This window comes from Onychostruthus taczanowskii, unplaced genomic scaffold (assembly GCF_017590055.1).
Source record: "Onychostruthus taczanowskii isolate IOZ18803 unplaced genomic scaffold, ASM1759005v1 scaffold8, whole genome shotgun sequence".
Classification (NCBI taxonomy): domain Eukaryota; kingdom Metazoa; phylum Chordata; class Aves; order Passeriformes; family Passeridae; genus Onychostruthus; species Onychostruthus taczanowskii.
The window spans coordinates 2,111,937-2,131,103 of NW_024505892.1; the positions used below are offsets into that span (position 1 = coordinate 2,111,937).

At 38.1% G+C, this 19,167-nt stretch overlaps 1 protein-coding gene across 1 annotated transcript in view; it reads right to left on the bottom strand.

Moving 5' to 3' along the window:
- The window catches only part of ROS1 (ROS proto-oncogene 1, receptor tyrosine kinase), a 73,426-nt gene that overhangs the window by 47,478 nt on the left and 6,781 nt on the right, over positions 1-19,167 (bottom strand). Inside the window, exons 5-18 of the mRNA XM_041423804.1 lie at positions 18,621-18,681; positions 17,917-18,065; positions 16,572-16,710; positions 15,893-16,094; positions 15,142-15,218; positions 12,909-13,031; positions 11,781-11,965; positions 10,611-10,708; positions 9,574-10,085; positions 8,758-8,970; positions 7,802-7,912; positions 7,121-7,302; positions 5,985-6,176; positions 1,406-1,506 (exon numbers count right to left, since the gene is read on the bottom strand). Of these exons, the coding sequence (XP_041279738.1) occupies positions 1,406-1,506; positions 5,985-6,176; positions 7,121-7,302; positions 7,802-7,912; positions 8,758-8,970; positions 9,574-10,085; positions 10,611-10,708; positions 11,781-11,965; positions 12,909-13,031; positions 15,142-15,218; positions 15,893-16,094; positions 16,572-16,710; positions 17,917-18,065; positions 18,621-18,681 (2,345 nt within the window). The remainder of the gene's footprint in view (positions 1-1,405; positions 1,507-5,984; positions 6,177-7,120; positions 7,303-7,801; positions 7,913-8,757; positions 8,971-9,573; positions 10,086-10,610; positions 10,709-11,780; positions 11,966-12,908; positions 13,032-15,141; positions 15,219-15,892; positions 16,095-16,571; positions 16,711-17,916; positions 18,066-18,620; positions 18,682-19,167) is intronic.

Here is a 19,167-nt window from a genome sequence, read left to right on the forward strand (position 1 = left end):
TTAAGTTTCTTATTATTCAAGTACTTAATACTTATAATTCAAATTCTAAAATGTAGGAGGCAGGAAATCAAATAAATTTTTTTCTTTAAGCTCTTTAAAGCAGAAATGAATATGAGACATTGCAGAAAGAAGAAAAAGGCCTTCATTCCCTTTATTTCATTGGAAAGCAATTATAAAATGATTTAAAATTCTGGTGCATGGATGCAGAAAAATAAGTATTTTGAAAAATCAGCCCACCTTCTCTCAGCCATTCCAATGAAACAGTGAAGTCTACTTCAGTGTATGAGTTTCATTCCACTTCACTACATCAGGAACCTAGATTTATTTGACTCTGCTAGTTTCCTTCCATTATGTACTAAGATCCATTAACATTTTTCCTCCCTGGGATCACTGGTGATTTAATCTGTCTTGTATATTGTATGCCAAAACTTACAGGCCTTTTTAGGTCCAAATTAATCTTGGTAAGAGATTAAATATGTTGTAAGAGGTGTCATTTTGCCATTTCAGAAATGTCTTTGAGCTTAGACACATGCCATCCAAAACAAATTTGGAAAAGATCTGACACACCATCAGGTCCATTAGGATGGATCATTTCTAATCTCTGTATTCTGGCATGCCAGGGACAATGATTTATGGCTGCCGATTGATTCATAATGGAGCTCCAGCTAAAACTAATCAACATATTTTTGTTCTTTAATTGTTTACTATTAATCATAGCAAGTCTTAAGCCAGTCTAGAAAATTCATCTAATTCCACACAAAGCTAGCCTGCTACATTATGGGCACATGTAAATACAGATGCTGCTCAATTAAGTTTAAGCAGTTTAATCTGATGCTTGAAAAAAAATTAATATAATCACATTCTCCACATGGAAGAGAGCAAAAGCATAGTTTCACAAACTACTATGCATTATACACTTTGCACTTAGAGAAAAAACCTGTCTGGAGTTATGCAGCCATTTCACATTCAGGATGATCAAGAGGAAAGCCTGCTGAGTACTGTTTGCTCAGGTGAGAAAGTGGTGTCAGCTCAAGTCCTGAGATTCATGAAAGATGAACCATTTACAGAGCTGCAGGCACTTGGAAACTGTCAAGTGTTGTAAATGCCAAGATAAAACAGACAATAAGCAGCAATTATTTCCTAAAGGTATGTCTAAAAATTGATGAGCATGACCTCAGTTCAGGTCACCAAGGTTCAATACCTTGTTTCTCTCCCTGTAAAACTGTGTTACCAACCACCGCAATATGTAGTTTGCCATCACCGAGCTGTGATTATTAGCTCTTCTTTTTGTTTATTGTTAAATTAGTAAATAGTGTGCCCAGCACTGGACAACATTCTTTTCTTAAAGAGTATGACAAAAACTAGAGAATACAGACTTTCTTATCTCTGCTATATGTTTACTTACCCTTCTTTGCAGAGAGGAGCTCTGTATAGGTTTAGATATAGACTGTCTCGCACAAGCCAGTAAAGAACACCATAGGTGAGATCCAAAGTTACACCAACCACCTAAGAAAAAACAGTCCAAATAGCAATTTGAACACATCTTCACTTCTGAGATAAGAGCCCTTAGGCATAACAGTTGTCTAGACAACAAGAGTACCTTTTTATTGGCAAAAATAGAATTACTACCATGAATTTTTATTCTAACACAAAAAGAGATAGGACTAGAAAATAATCAGGTCCTTGGTGGACACCTATTTATAGCAGCTGACAATTTTCTAGATAACATTTTTTAACACCTGTCACAGTGTTCATCCCTGGAGTATCTGAGTACCTCAGATATGATGGCAATAGCATATCAACTGCTTGGTGGAACTACCTATCAAAATCTCCAAAATACCTCTGGTATTTCAACATTCTTTGTCTGAAACATGTCGGTGATATCCAGTCTGAAAGTCAGAATCACCTTTTGAAAAAAACATTTCAGGTCTTTTGTCTTTGTTTTCCAGCTTTGATTTTATAAATAAACAGTTAAAATATTGCATTAGTTATGGAAAATAGATGCAAAATTTTAATTCATTTATTTGATTAAGCAGGAAATTTGAATATTTAAATTTTTGTAAATAATTTGTTATTAAATAAAGTGGGGGAGGAAATTAAACTATCTTCCTGTTCATTACTTCAATGTTTCATCTTCCTTAAAGAGAGGTGAAAGATTTGCTGTTTCTTTTTAATAGGTTTTAATATTCAAAATAGACTTTTCTTGTTTCTGCAGTAAACAACAGACTCAATACCATATGCAACAGTAATAAAAATCAGATATTTAATAATCTGTTCTGTGAATAAAAAAAGAATTTGCTTCCATAAGTTAGTCTGCTAAATGTTATCAAGTTTAGTCTATTTTATATCATTAACACAGCTAACAAGTTGTTTGGGGCCTCTCTGAACATGTTTTCCAGCAGCTCTCAAACTTCTCATGCAAACACTAGTCATAACTATTCTCTTATAAGATTAAATTTCCATTATGTATGTAAGTGGAACAGCCTTTTTTTTCCCTAACTCTTCATTAATAAACTGCAGAAGATGATGACAGGAAAGCAAATGCTATATCACTTAGTTGTCTGTTGCTCCTTATGTAATCACATTCTTGACATATTTCTGTTGACATTGTATGTCAGAAAATCAAGGTTTGAATGATTGCTCCTGTAGGTTGTCCTGTTAAAAATATCTCACAGCGTGTATGTGCCCAAGTGTATATTTAGTCAGCCGTGCTATATTCTATCCCATTTACCTATTCTCCCTCCCATGCTCCACACTAAATGACATCTTCCTGAATTTATGTTGCTTTTTTGAACATTTGGGTCCTTCTTCATTGCCCCATTTTTTTTTCTGCAGCTATTACATTTTCTTATAGATGTGTCCATCTTCTTTATCCTGACCCCTGTATCATCATTATTAAAAGGCAAATAAATATTGGTACTATTTAGTTTCAGGAGTCAGGCAGCAGTTTAACACCACCCTTCTCTGATGCTTCAAAAACAGGCAAGCACTTCCCAGCTCATGAGAGGTACTAATTTCTGGGCACAACATGTATTTGTGATGGTGCACTGTAACTGAGCATCATGAGATGCAAGATAAACTTAGCTATTTGAAACACCCTTTGACTAAAAATATTGAAACCACACCTAAAGGGTCCTGGCCCCACTTCCACATAATGCACTTTGCTGCTCCCTTATAAAAATACTTTTGTTCTAGTCATACTGTACAGTGTAAACAACTTACTAAGAGCTTTGGAAATTCTATGCCAGATCCTAAGTTGGAATAAATCAGAGGAGCTCTGCTCAAATCAATCAAGCTCGGCCAATACACACCAGCTGAGCTAAACAACTGATCAGAAAATAAAATAATTGCCATAGACGGATTTAGTTCCTGCCAAAGAAATTAGACTTTCAAAGCTCTGACTTTGTATTTATTTAGGAAACCTGCAATTTTTACAGTAGGTTCTTCTATTACTATTCCTAGCATTCAGATTTCAAGCTAAAAGGAAGTACAGCTACAAACTGCTGAAGATCCAGCTGAACAGCAATTCTTTATTAGAAAAACGAATGGTGAATACCAGTAGGAACCACTTACGTGGAGAACATACTTTAACTGATGGATAACAGCAATTACCTATGACATATGTGCTTTAATATTGAGGTAAGACAAGGTCTTTTCAGGTAAAGGACTTCATTGTGCAAGGAAGATACATATTAGTACCTGTGCAAACATATATTTACTTCTGGATATTGAGACAATAACAACCAGCTCAACAATTCCACCATTACAGAAAGTTGTGCTGCCCTTTTTTTTCTGATAGTTTTATTCTCAGTTTTATTTTAATAAAGAAACACCTGTCAGCTACAACTGGTCACTTCTCAATCTAGACATTTGTACTTGGCTTTTTGCCTGTGTGCATCACAGCAGGAGGCTGAGTTCAGGAGTCAGTGCATAGATTAGGGCAGCAGAGAAGCAGGAGAGAAGATGTTTGTTTGTAGGAGGTGTGAATAAGTGAATGGTTGAAGGCTGGTATCACTGACATAGAGAAAGGTGCAGAAAATAAAATGACAGGACCAGACAAGCAGTCCTACTGCTGCCAAGGTTCCTGAAAGCAAGAACAAGAAATCTGAGGTTAGCATAAGGCGATCCAGAGAAGCAAGTAGGGAATCAAAAGAAAAGGGCAAGGAAGTTGAGGTTTGCCACTTAGAATAAAATGGAACATGTCAGTCCTTTGCCATAGATCATCCAGAAGATATGTGCTAAGTCCAAGTGTGCTGCTGAGCCTGGACAACGTATATCTTTCCATGGAGACAGTCCACCAGCCAGCTTCCACAGAGACGTAGGGAGGCTAGTACTGGAAGATAGATTGGCCCTTTGCAGCACAGATCTTTCTCTCAAGTACAAAAGTTTTACAGTTCCTCTGTATGCAGGATTACAAGTACAGCAGGTGGCACACCAGAACCTACCTTCCTTCTTCCCAAGCCTTCATGGAAGTAAAACACCTGTGAGATTAGCTGGCCTGTCAGAATATTAATTCCCTTTCATGGACTAAACTAGGCCTGGCTTTTTTTATAATCGGAGAAACACCAGATTCTTTTCTTTCGGGAAAGGAAAATTAAATGTTCTGGGAATGATACAAAGCTCACTAAGAGAGATAGATCTCTAAAACTGGAAAGGGTCTTTAGTGGACAACTTGGCTTCAGGTTAAATGGGAGTACAATTTGTATGACAGGTGGAATAAAAACAAAGGCTGTGTTTTAAAGGAAGGAAGGAAGGCAGAGAGGTAGGGAGGGAGGGAGGAAGGAATATGCTTGAAGTATGAAAATACAGATCTTTTCATGAGGAGAATACTCAGTCTCAGAGTTCTTCCATTGTGTAGGTAACACCAAATTCCGCCTACCAAGAATGAGGTCAAATCTCACGTGGTGGCAGAGGCATGATGGATTTGGAGAAGATCACAATGATCTATGAGGAGTCAGCACAGAACCAAGTTTTTAAGAGACTTGATAGGATATCAGAGAGGAGAGAATGTAGAAGAAAGGCAGTGGAGAGGTCAGCAGAAATATGGAGTTTGTCTGTGCAGGCCTCAGAGAATAACAAAATGTCTCCAGGTAAGAAAAGGGGCTAATGAGCTTCCACATACACTACAGGATCTTTGGTGAGCTATTGGTGGAAATGGCATCTCTGTTTTCCCTCTTCTTTCTTCTTCTGCATGAGACCCCTTCTCCACCCTAATACAGCTACAACAACGATGTTCTGTCTCTTTCTTTCCCCTGTGCTGCCCAGTATCTGTACCCACCCTTGCAAGAAGCTCCCTTCTCTCTGAGGAGCTGCTCTGCTCAGCACCAGCCTCTTCACAGCCCTCTGGAGTTCCTCGTGAGCCTGGGGCACAGCCAGAGTGGCCAAGCTGGCACCAGGCCTGTGTCTGACTTGGGCAAAGGATAAACACAGGATGGGGAAGGACGAAGAGCCTTGACAATCCTCAGGGTGTTGAACTTGCTGCTCCTGCCACCACATGAGGGACAGGATCAGGCAGGATGGAGACTGTTGGTGGCAGATGTGGCATCTTTGCCAGCACTGTGGCAGGAGCAGCAGCAGTAAGCTGTGCCAGGCTGCAGCAGGGGCAGATGCCATTCCCCCTCTCTCAACACCACGGGTAAAACCTGTTTCTGTGACAGCACTTCTGCAACCTTAAACGCAACCCTGGCAAGTGCTAAACGTCAAAACTGGTCCTGTCAGGTCCTATAAGCTGGGGATCATCATGAAAGAGGCAGGATGATATGGAGCTCTGGGTCCATATTTTGATATGAAAGTCAGAAGTGACCATTAGACTTAGATCATTTGGAAAAAAAAGAACCTTTCACATGTGGGAAGGAGCAGCAATACAATCACAATTTTGACAGCTAAGGAACTCAGACTATATTCAAGAGATCTAAATATTAAAACACACACCACCCCTCCACCCTATCTCTCACAGAAAGAAAGAAAAGCAAAAAATCAATCACCTGTTTACCAGAAAACTGTAGCTGCTCTTGTAACATGAGGTACTCCTCTCCATTCAATCTTGTGCTCTCCACTGAATACATCGTGACCCAGTACAAATAGCCATTTACTGAATCCACAACTAGATCCTTCACTGGGAACACAACATGAGCTACAACATCTATATGGCCTCCCCACAGCGATTTTCTGTAGATCTAGGGACAAAAGAATTCACTTTAGCACCACATCTAAATCATCAGCTATGATCAGCTGAGTGTACATTAGTGATTTTTCCACAGCTATTTATCAAAAGACTATGCAAGACTTCAGCTTTCAAAGCCTAAACCTTTTGCATTCAAAGTAAAAGGATGAAGAATAATGCAAAATTATTAGTTCATTTTTGCCAGAAACTAACAAAAGAAAAAAGCTGAAATAGCTTTTTCCCTTTGCTTTCCCAGTTTTGGCAGCCTTCTGTCTGACAGAACTTCTCACCCACTTCATACTCACTATTCACAAGTGTAAATGAGGGTGCAAGGCAGTGTGAAATCTGGCCTCCTAGCTCCAGTTTTTAAAACAGCTTCTGACTTTGCACTTACAAGAAATGAAAGGCATAATTTGACAGCACTGCATAAATTAGCACTACAATTTTGAAGTCAGATACCTTTTAAATAATTCACATGTCAGTGTTCCTGATATGAGAGTGTACAAAGTGCAATTGTAATTATTTTTTAACTGCAATGATCTGCAAAATATCACAGAGCAGAGGTCAACCTTGAAAATCTCTGTGTAAACAAATAGTGCCAAATTTGATTAAAATAAAGTCCATCTACTTCTTGGCTGAGATCAATAGGGCAGCCTCCATTTTCACGATCTTCATTTATTTTCACAATGTTGAATCCAACAAAGCTTGCCTGTTTTGCACCTGGTGAATTCAGTATCCTGCATTAGTGAATGTTAGTGAATATTTTACTCCAAACTTTTGTATAACTGTGGAAAACCACTTAAGTAAAGAAAGGCCTCCTTGTTCTACACTATAATAGCAAAGGTCCAAATGTATCTCAGGTTGCAAGAAGTAGGGATTATTTTCCCAAATACTGCCTTACAGTGCTTATTGTTGACTTAAGGGATTTTTTCTTTTAAGAAATGCAGTTATACCTACCGTATTTGCTTTGCCAGCCCAATACAAGCATTGACCCAACCAATCAAAGGCCAACATCCTTGCATTTCTGACGTCAGATACATAAGTGTTCTCACTGGTACCCTTTCTTTTGTTCAATGTCCAGGTCTGAACTTCCCCCATGGAATTAATCCAATAAAGAGTGTTATTATACCAGTCGAGGTCTCGAAGAAAGAAAGATGTTAAGCATTACACAAACATGTAAATAAAGTCCAAAAAAAATTTTTAGAGAATAAAAAGAATTCAGGCACTTCATCTTTTTAAAAATTAATACATATGCACGATTAGGCTCAGCTAATATGAAGGTAGATGCTTCGTTATAGGAAATAATGTACATGTATTGTACATATATAACCCTGATTATTATAAATGTAAGACATATATTGGGATGCTGGAGACAGACCTATTTAGTTCAGAGGGTTGATTTTAGCACTGCTGTAACTGTGGTGATGTCCGAAGGGTTTCACTAAGGATTAATTTGACTCGTAAAATAGAAGAAAGGGGATGAACCCAAAGTGTTGGCTCAGTGAAGCTGCTGTACTGCACTGCACAACATTCAAGTCTAGAGAACTCTTGTCTTTCAGTGCTGTTGGTGAAATTTATGGAGAGCTAACAAATGCCAAAAAGACTGTAGCAGCAGCATGCAATTTGTTTAGTATGTACCTGAAACATTTCTTATATGAGGATAGAGGAGTTCTCCTTGCCTGTAGCTATCCAATTGCTGCTTCCAGAGACCCTCAGGGCCCACAGCCAATATATATGGTTCTTCTTCAGCTACAAAGGAAGAAAACTGCAGTTGTGCACACCAACAAGCAATTTATCTATAATATTTGTATTTCAATAGCAGCAGTTCCTGTTTCTGGAAAGTTACAAAAGCATCTTTAAAACTGTTCCTGTCCTAAGGAAAAAAGGACAAAGAAGAAATGTATGAAAATATCATAATTTGAGAAATTCAGAGATTCAGGGCAGCTTCAGATCCAGAACAATAAGGCAATTTGGAATCCTATTAGATGCTTAAAAAGCACTCTGGGTTTGGACCTGTTCTTACCAACGCCAGGTAAAAGTCACCCCTAAGCCAGTTCAGCACCTTAAACTGGAAGATATTTTCCCCTCAGACTTAGGTTAGTTTGGGTGAAAGAGGTTTCAAAAAACATTCCAAAGACATGGAAATCTCAGACATTCTGCACACATTCATTTCCCCTGATTATCTAAGCTCAAACCAAGGATTTTCAGCACTTGGTGAGCTGCACTTTTCCATGAATTGTCATTTACCCTCAGGGCATTGCACAAACCACTTCATCATAGAAAGTTCTTCACAGAGCAAAGAAAATGGATAACACCTCTTTTACCATATCAAATAATATTTTTGACAGAGTATTTGCATTAGAAAAATGTAGGTAAGTACCAATGTTAATATGTAATATCATTATTCCAGTTTGAAAATCTTACTACTTTAAATAAAAGCAAATTTATTTATCCTGTGTTCTTTAATATTTCTAAGAAAAACCTTTTTGTGCCCCTTATTTTGCAGTCTTTGCCCAAAGTGTGTGCCTCACTAAGTGGAAAGGTTTATACACATTTTATTCTTCATTTTTTCTGTGTGACAAAGCAATTCTCACCTTCTTCTAAAGTTGTACCTCTAAATGACTCTGACCATGGCCCTGCACCAGCAGGAGACACAGCTCTGACTGACACCTCATATGCTGTGAAGCTGGCCAGCTCATTCACTGTAAACCTTGTGTTACAAATATTTGAGACAACCCATTCCTCCTCAAATGGGTGCTGAGGTGACACTTTCACATCATAGGTCCAGTTCTGCCAAGCAGATAAACCTGTGTGAAGCAAATAATTGTGTTAGCAAAGAGTAAATGGTTGTAACTGGTGATACACGTCCTTTGAGAAAGCTGTATGTTGGAGACTCCTTTCAAAAATGCCAAGTGGAATTAGGAAAGGGATACATTAAAAATTTACACTTTTGCCCTCTGGCCCCATGCTTCAGTCTGCCAGGAAGAATTAAATTAGAAATTAGAAATTTTCCCGGGCCAAGTGATTTTCTGGTATTCAAAGGCACATGCACAGAGGGTAGAAACCATAGCACAATAACTGATCAAAAGTCATTACATCTCTGCCATGATTTCCTATGTGATACCAGTACCCAGCATTACTGCTACTCCAAAACATACTTAAGATAAAGCTTTTTTTAAAATCCTTGCAGGGGGCATATGAGTTGCCAACACAAACTTGTGTTAATTTAGACAATTTAGCTCTTTTACTGACAAATATGGGCTAAATTTTTGAAGCAGAGGTAATTCCATAACTTCCATCAGGATTTGCTATTGAAATCATTAAAGTCCAAATCAAGAAAAGGGAAACCAGAAAGTTATTCCTCTAGAAAGAAAATAAGTGAACCTTCAGGGATAATTGGCGGAACTTACTGGTTCCAATGGCGTGTTCAGGCGGTCTCCAGCTGATCACAGCTTGGTCCAATCCAAATAGAGCCGTGACAAGGTGAGGAGCAGTTGGTAAAGGAAAAGGCTGAGTTGATGGCCCATAGACAACCAAGTTGCCAATGCCAAAATACTCTGGGTACAGCAAATTGCAGTCCACAATGTACTCATTGAAGCTAGAACTTCCCACTGGAGAGACCTCTTCATGGAAAACTGCTGAGCCATCTGTGACTGTAAATGAGTCATCCTTGTAAATGAAGCTCTCCATATCATTAAATGGCACGTGTGATCTCAGTGTGTGAAACTCTGAACCATCAAGAAAACCTGACACAAAGGCCTGTTCTGTTTTGTTGAAGAAAATGAGTCTTTTAGATTGGAAGTCAATCGTGAAGGTTCTCAGAGCACTGGATCCCACCACCAGTGAAGCTGAGGAGGCAGTGCCAGGAAAGAGAGGAAGGTTTGCTCTGTATATGCCATCCTCCAGGAGACAGAAGATATAACTGGCCATAGAGAAAAATAAACCCAAATAAATACAGTGCAAGAAGTCTGTAGAGCCACAAATATTTTAGCAGCTGACATGTACCTGTCTTTATGCACAATAGAAAAATGCTTTTGGCACTATTAGTATATATATTCTGAGGAAGTAGACACATCAGTTTTTACCTTCTGGGAATTTGTATAGCACATTATTGGAGAATATTCTTCTATAATACTTTAAATGCTAAGCATGAACATTTAAAATTCGTAGAGCTTCAAATTCATAAAAGCATGAAATTTCTGAAACTCAGATTTCTTATTGGAAAAGCTTTATCTCTTCTGCTAATGCCCTAAAGAAGAAAATGCATGAAACAATATTACATGGCATCTCTCTTGTTCCAATTTTTTTGTAGCTTGTTATTTGTTGTACTTTTGTTTTGTTAACTTAAGTGCTTGAAACAGGAACCTAGATGACTAATGAAGTGGAGGAAATTAGAGAGGAGCTTTATAGCACCTTTGGCACCACGTGCTCACAGGAGTTCACTTACCCATTATAGGGATCAGCTATAACCTGCCTAGGGGACCTCACGTAAAGAGGAGTGATGTCTTCAGCTACCGTGCAGTTCTCTAAGTGGCACACATGTATCTGGGGAATGAGAAGAAAAACAGGAGATGCATTCATAGGGAGAAGACAAGCTGACCTGAGATTCCTTCAGGGGATGGGGAGGGTGAAACACCTCTCTCACAGTCCCAGGTCCTTCTGGGCTCCTGAGTGTTCAGCCAGCCAAGTATAACCCTTGTACACAAAGCCACAACAGCTTACCCTGAAGCTGCCAGTCATACCTCTAAGGTGGAGGGAAAATTGTATACCCAACTGCCTGTACTCAATTTGGAGGGCATAGTCAAACTGTACTTTGAAAATGATCTGGCAGGGAAGGGAAGTGCCTTTCTAGTCCTGGAAGCAATACCTTGGAATTCAGACATCTCTGCCATCGGTCTGTTCATCTACAGCTCATTTGTATATTTTCATCACTACTGCTTTTCCTGCTCCCTGTTCCCTGTGCAGTAAACATGGCAAGAGGATTAAAAAAATAAAAATCCCCACTAACCATTATGGGCAGGTTTCTAGTCCTTTGTACATTAGAGGATTACATGGCTTCATGCAAAGCCTGACCATTAGTGTAACTGATGTTTTATGAGTAGGAAATCCAGTGCAGGGTTATTCTCCATTTTCACTTCAAACTGAAGCAGCTATAATCTGAGCTGTTGCTATTGTATGAAACACTTAATATATTTTGTCAGTTATGACAGACAGTAAAATCACTATCTAGTTATCTGACCACCTTCCTGAGGCAGAGTAGGAAATGAACAGAGTAGATGGATAACCAAGAGAAACAGTGTGTCAATACTGGGTTTGAGGAGGGTGTGAAGTCAGTCTCAAAAACAAATTAAAACAAAAACACTTATGTCCTAAGGAGTAAAATAAGGCAAGGTGCCAGAGTTCCACATAGGGTGTTTACTTTAAATATGACCTGATAGTCAGGCATTTCTTCTTTTCTAAATTACTAAATATGTGAATGTTAATGTCATATTAAAATATATTTCTATAATTATATTTTTGCATACATATCTATACATAAATCATATTTTTCTCATGTAAAATTAATCATGCAATGGTTCAAATTAAGCAAGAAATTAATTAAGCACTAAAGCATTACCTTTTCATTCATGACAAAGTATATCCTCTGATAAAGCCAGTCTACTGAGATGGACACAATATTCCCCCAGCCAGCATAAAAGAGCATTAGGTCAGATACATCAGACATATTTGCAACTCCTTTCACCCAGATAGAATTCCCTTCAGAAAAATAGACAACTTGCTGATAAATATTCACAGAAATACCTAAAAACAGAAAGATATGTGCACACAGATAATATAAGAAAAGTTTCCATTTTTCAGTCAATTTTTCTCCTTGCCTTAAAAACATGTATTTTTCAGTCTGCAACCCATCATCATCAGAGAAAAGTTAATTGCTTTTTTCTTCTCACTTCTACACTTTCAGTTAATAAGGAAACATTCCCATTTGCTATGTAAGTGACATTATTATAGAGAATTGCCCTTCAGAAAGGTAATCAAAGAGAAGACATGTAATATGCAAACCGACACTGATTGCCCCTCTACAGGTCAAACAGTTGCAGCTGGCAAATTCACTCTAGAATTCAAGTTTGAGATAATCTGTGCCACCTCTGCACTAGTAAAGGCTATTTAGTCAGGGGCAACATTCTTTCTCCGGAGCCTTTGTGGCTCTGAGAAATTTGGTAGATAAATTCAGATTTCCACACTGTCACCAAGGACCAGTGTAGATAAGAAACATTGAAGCAGTGAGTAATTTGAGATAACATGGTTATCTGGTGACTTTGGCTGCTAAATGCCTCATTTCTTTAGTATGCTAACACACTAGCACTATCTTTTAGCTCTTGGTATTATTTTATTCAGAAGTATGAACCTGCTTCATTTCCCCGTATTCATGTTGAGAAAAAGTAGAAATTGATCACAGAGAAACGTGGATTCATTTTACCTCAATTTAGATACCTACAATGTAAAAAATGAACCAGCTGCCTAGATACAGCAAAGAAACAGTTGCACTGGGGAGAACCATTTATCACTTCCTAATGCCTGTCACTTCAAATACATCAAATCATGTCCTGAAAGTTCCTATTTCTTCTGATTGACTATAAAGTGAGACTAGACACTGTCTCAAGCTATGTGAGGTGCATTCTGTCCTTGGTATAAAGAGGTCTTAGTGACACTTGACAGAAAAAGAGAGAGCCCAGTCCGATTTTACCTGTGATGTTGTGGTGTACAGCACCATTTGGCAGGCACTGAGCAGCTTCAAGGAAATGTCCTGTGTATCTCTTCCTTAAAGACTCTTTTCTGGAAAGGAAGAGCCATGCTGCTTTTTCCTTAACTAGCAAACAGAGAAATTCAGAATTTAGATGACCACAGCACGTCACTAACTCAGACACATCATTAACAGACATGTATGTGCACGTGTGCCCAAACGTGTGCCCAGTGTATGTCTGCAGGTATGAATACATCCTTACATTAGCAGTGACAGACCAAAACTTAAACTCTTTGAGTGCTGAAAGTATATGGAGTTATTCACCATTACAGTTGATTCTGGCTCCTCACACAGGGTGAGAACAAGCCATGTGAATTTCACACCATCATTCCTGCAACAATAACCAGTTCCCTAGTGAGGGAAAGTAAGCTGGAGCAAATGAAGCCTTACTGAGTCGAGGAAATGAAGGCACTAAGACATATATGTGACTTCAAGATCCAGCAGAAATAGGACATATAACCCCTCTGGACTTCTTTGATAACCCCAGTCAAAGTAAAATATTGTCCCACAGAGCTGGAGAAAAGCAAGGTAAGTTTATTTATTTCAGGTGTTTTATTGTAATGATTAGTGATTTATTCAAAAAACAAGTACGTATTACAGACAAAGATGACAATGGGATAATATTATCTGTTTCAAAGGTGATAAACTTATAATTTTTTTTTCTAATAAAGTCACAGAATTTAAAGTCAGCAAGGATAGCTTTGGTCACATAAACTGATTTCATGCTTATAAAGGTCCAAGTAGTTTACATCAAAACCATTTCAGTAAATCTGTACCTTCTGTCTGGGCTATACATAACCCTGGGAAAGATAGCTTGCCTTGCTTCTGAATCTCAGATCCTTGGAAACCCTGCTAAATTGATTGTTACCTTCCTTTTTAAAGGTGGTATATTATTTCAAGTATGATTTTGGCTAATTTCCATCAGCAAACAATCCTTGCCTTTTTTTTCTCCTCTTCAGCTTAAGCAGCTGTCTGCAATCAGCTATCATTTCCTCATATGGATATCACAAAACTGTGATCAAATGCTGTCTTAATTTATTCCCAGATAAACTGCATAGGTTGAGCTGCTGTGAATTTCTCACATGGTGCACTGTGAGTAATTTCAATAATGATGCCTTCAGAGCAAAGTACAAGAGGCCAATATTACCTCTTTATCTCTTTTCAAGTAACGTTTCTCTCAAACTACAGCAGCAATCAGATTCTTTTCCCTACCCTTCTCAGGGCTCAGATCTACACAGCTCAGTGCCTGATGCAGCAGCACCATTTCTGGACATGATACATGACAAAGGGCTGCTCCTGTTTGTGTTTCCCACCCCCATAAGGCAGGGGTTTGGGGGGGCAATAGGGTTTATTTGTTTGTTTATTTTTTGTTTGTTTTCTGCTTTAAATTAATTGCTTGGCAATTGGATTGACATAGTGAATGCAGTCCAGACTTTTCAAAAATGACACAAATATTTATAACTCAGGGTCAGCCAGCCCTACAGCAAACCTCTGTGGAGTTGTAAGTAAGGAAACATTAGTGTGTCTGAGCTAATACACACAGACAAAAAAAAAAAAAAAAAAAAAAAAAAAAAAAAAAACCAATATTTTAAAAAGCACTAGAGAAACAAGTTCAGTTTCTCTAACTAATGGCAATTCAGAGACAGTCTTGAAGTGTTTTTATAAAGCTGAAGCATTTCCAGGTGTTTGACAACTGAATCTTTTCAGGAGAAGGGAAGGTCTTTTATTTTCTTTCCTAAAAGAACATTTTGATAACATCGATTTCACTCTTATTTGTGTTCTATCTCAACGTGTATCTTTCTCTGCCAATTAATAATTCTGCAATTCTTTGAGTAATAGCTATAATGCATCATTACATTCAATATTAATTAGTTGATATGGTAAAACAAATACCTCAGTGAAAGAGCAAAAAAAAAATTGGTATGATTTCTCATACTTGGCTTGAGATAATTGAGAATTTTTGACAAAAGGGTTTCACATTAAGTGACCGTTCATGTGCCTTATTACACCCACAGCTGAAGAACAGGACCCTCTCTGATGTGTTATTGACTCCTCAGTGTACACCTCCTTGACATGTTCACAGTCTAAATAGCTATACTCCTGCCAGGAATGTGGCAGGCCAGGGAAGATGAGTTTGTCCCCAGGAACAGTGGTAAGGACTCTGCTGCTCTTTTACCTTTGGATGCTGGGGTGGTGACGTTGGCTTCAGCAGGGGGTCCAGCGCCGACCTCATTAACAGCCACAATACTGAACCTATGGCACACCAAAGAGACAGGTTTTGGTTGGCAGGTTCCTTTTGAAAGATTGCCTGGGAAATATTTTACCCAGTAGGGAAGCTGCTACAGAAGCGTTCGACTTTCAGAAAATGCCCATTTAAATATAATGCTCTGGGAAAATTTAGAATAAAAACAAAACCAACAAAAGTCTGGATTGTTCAAACACAAAACAACAACACAATCTTCTAAATTTCAATTAAAAATATATTTTCAGACTCAGAAGAACAACTCAACTTCATTTCCAAGGAAGATCTGCATTTATCAGTGCAAGCAGAATGCTGACATCTGCATTTAATAAAAATGAATAAATTTTTCCAGATGCTTACAGAGGTAGAGAAGGCCACTCTATGTTTCTCTGGCTATAATAAAGACATGCCACACAAGCCTAAAAAAATTAAAAACAGCAGCTAAGATAATGCAGCCTCCCAGCCCTATATCCAGTTGCTTTTCCTTCCTCCCCATCTGACTTCTGCAAAAGCAGCCAAGTTACCTGGGATAACTCTGTTACCTCAAGGAAGATGCCCTTGCTTTTGGCAAGGATGTAAGTAAATAACAAAATTGTGCAGAAGTGGTGTTAAGGCATAGTTGGTGCTATCTGGGAAAGAAGCGTGACCTCATACTTGACCACATTGCTATCTTTTCTTTTCGTACCTGTAAGTTGTGTTTGGGAAGGTGGAGTAGAACTGAAAGCTGTGCCTTCTTGAGGATCTCAGCAATTCATGATTCTCACTGGTCAGGAGCAAGTTATATCCAATAATCAATCCGTTTGGAAAAAGTGGTGGAGACCAACTAACTTCAACAGTGTTTGGACTTGAACTCTGAATGTCTTTAATGACAGGAGCTGTTGCAGGAGCTGCAAGAGAGAAATATCTGACTGCAGCACTTGATTAAGACATTAATTTATTTTAACTTTTAAATACATTTTTAGGTTCCACACTTGTTAATTCATTTATACACCAACAAATATTATTAGGGACAGTTAACATTCCAGCCGCATTTCAGCTTTTTTTATGATGTTCAGGAAAACAGGACTATGTTTCAATCAAATACATGCATAATTATGTACAAAAGTATCCCATGTGCCCTCACAATTTTGTCCTGGTTTCTGTGCTTGTTTCTAAAACCAAAGGCAGGGAGAAGCCTCAATTCTTCTAGGTCCAACCAAAAGAACCTATAGTTTTTTTAGTTTGGTCTTCTGCAGCTACCCAAGAGACAACATACACGTGATTCTAAAGATTATCATCAATGTCTTCTGCCAAAGAAACAACAATGAAACTCAAATGTTTCTGTTAAAGTCCTGAAAGATGTACTTAACAGTGCAATTCATTACCTCCACAAGCATGTGTCCGGTAGCTGGGGCTGGGTGGAGAATGGAGCTGCAGCTGAGATGTAATGATCCAAACCACTTGAAATATGTATTCTGTGAAGGCCTGAAGGTCTTTGATGCTATATGAAGTTTCAGATACCACCTAGAGTAGTGCACAAACACAATTGGGCTTCTCTTTCCTCCAGCTGCAGCTACTGTGTAGGATGTTATGAGGGCAAAAGAGGTTTCATACAATATACATACTTCAGAATAAAAAAAGGCAGCATCCTAAGTTTAATTAAGAGGAAATTCTGAAAATTATTTTCAGCATAGACATTGATTTTCCATCACTTCAAAACATTTTCCCTTCTGTTTCCTCAGAACACAGCACCAAATCTCAGCAATGAGCAGGTAGATCAAAGGATTGATGCAATACAATAGTAAATTTTAAGAAAAAAGTAAAAAAAAAAAAAAAAACTGAAATAGAAGCATATTACATGCAATGTATTTTAAACATACACCACAGGTTTCAGATACAAAGGATCCTAGTTACATTGAAATATTTATTGTCTGAAGTAATTGCTCCCTATTATTTCATCAATGATTCATTCAGAATAACTTCCTGCTTAGCAAATTATCTTTACCTTTGATTTGTGGCACCAACTTGTCATGCCCTGTAAATTGGTCCAATAGAGATGATGGCAAGATAACAAGTGTACAGCTGACGCAAAAGAACAAATTATGAGAATAACTCTACTGAGTCAGAACAAAGGTCTTTCTAGCCAAGTACTGTGCTTTGACAAGAACCAAAAAAAGTTCTCTAGGGAAAAGTATTTAAAAAAAAAAAAAAGAGAGAGAAGAAAGCCTACAGCCATACTTCTCCTGAATATTCTCATTGGCATTTCACAAGCATGACTCAACATGAAACAATGGGAATATTTGCATTTAGCAGAACACAATTTTTTCTTCTGCTAATTTTTCCAGTCACTTTTCAAACCCAATTTAGTAATTTTAACAATTTTAATATTCAGGAGTTTAAATTTAGCAATTTAACATCCACACGTGCCAGGAAGTAGCTGAACATTTCAACGACCCATTCTGCGAGGAAAGACATCTTGCTAGATTTGAATCTGCTACCTGCTAGTTTCCATCAAGGTTCCTAGTTCCTGTGTTGGAGGAAATGGGGAATCATCCACTGCTTTTCAGTTTCCCCATGCCACTCATGATTTTGAAAATCTCTTTCATGTACCTAACATATTATCCAATATCTTTCAAAAAAAAAAAAATATATATATATATAAATATACATATAAAAAGAGCAGAGAAGAGCCAATTTCCTTGCAAAGTAAAAGGAGGTGTCCTCCCTTACCTCTGTGTACCTCCAGTCACCAGGGAGCTTGTTGAACTTCCACTGGATAACATATTTCACCCCAGAGATGTTAGCTGCCTTCCACCCTAATGTGATGCTGTGGTTTCCAATGGCAGATGCAAATGGAGCGCTAGGTTTGTTCAAGTAGCCTGAGGGGAAAATACAATATAAAAGTATCCTTGCATCTCAAAAACCTTTTACCTCACACACCTAAAAGCTGCAAAGCCCATAAAAACACATAAAAGAATATATCGAAAATGTTGCTGGGTAACTCACATGGCATTTTAAAGACAGTTTGATAAGTCAGACAGAAATGGGCCAGGTTCAATGTGAGTAGTTGTGACTACTAGCCCATACTTTTATAAATGCATTTTTAGTTACAGCTACTTATCAAAATTTTTCTGAATAGAAACATAGAGACGGCGCAAGAGACTCCTGTAAATATTTTCAAGGCGACTGTTTCAGTAGCACTGTATCAGCCCGAGGTATCATCTCAAACAGTTGAGACTGGATTCAAAAAGTCTCATGTCCATGAAAGGGAGGGAAAAATGTTTTACTCCAAGATAAACTTCAGTGTATTTATTAAAAAAAAGAATGCTAGTTTTCTGATTAATGAAAATACTCTTTAAATAGATCCAGATCATAGAAGGAGACTATGAATTTATCAGACTGTCAATTGGACACAGAACTCTATTCAGACTTACTTAGTGCTTCAACTCCATATGCATCCTCTGCACAGCTACAGCCAAACTTACAGGAAACTGTCTGTGTAGGGCACAGAACTCACTGGTTAGCTTTGTGTGAAGGCAAACTTCCTTCCAGAATCATGCAGACACATTTTGAATGCATACAAATTCTGTGGACATTTTGCATATACACAAACCCTATGGAAATAATTATATTAAATCTAAAAAACAGCACTACCATTAATTCACTCCAAAGATTTCTTGAGAGCATTTTCATCAATTCACTGGGCCTGAATTAAAGGTTTCCTCCTCACACACTGTCCCTTTGTGGAAAGCATGAACATGGGGTTACTTTACAGCTGGAAATAGACTTCAGTGATGACCACGGACTTGGGAAGATAAGGTTTTTTACTAGTTACTAATATATTCCACATGTTACATTTCACCCTTTCCTGCTTCATGTATTCCCTATGAATGAGGCACATTCTTACAATGTATTACCAGTGGATTTTCAAAATACCTGAAATTGAAAACAATTTTTTAGGGTAGCCACGCATAATTCACA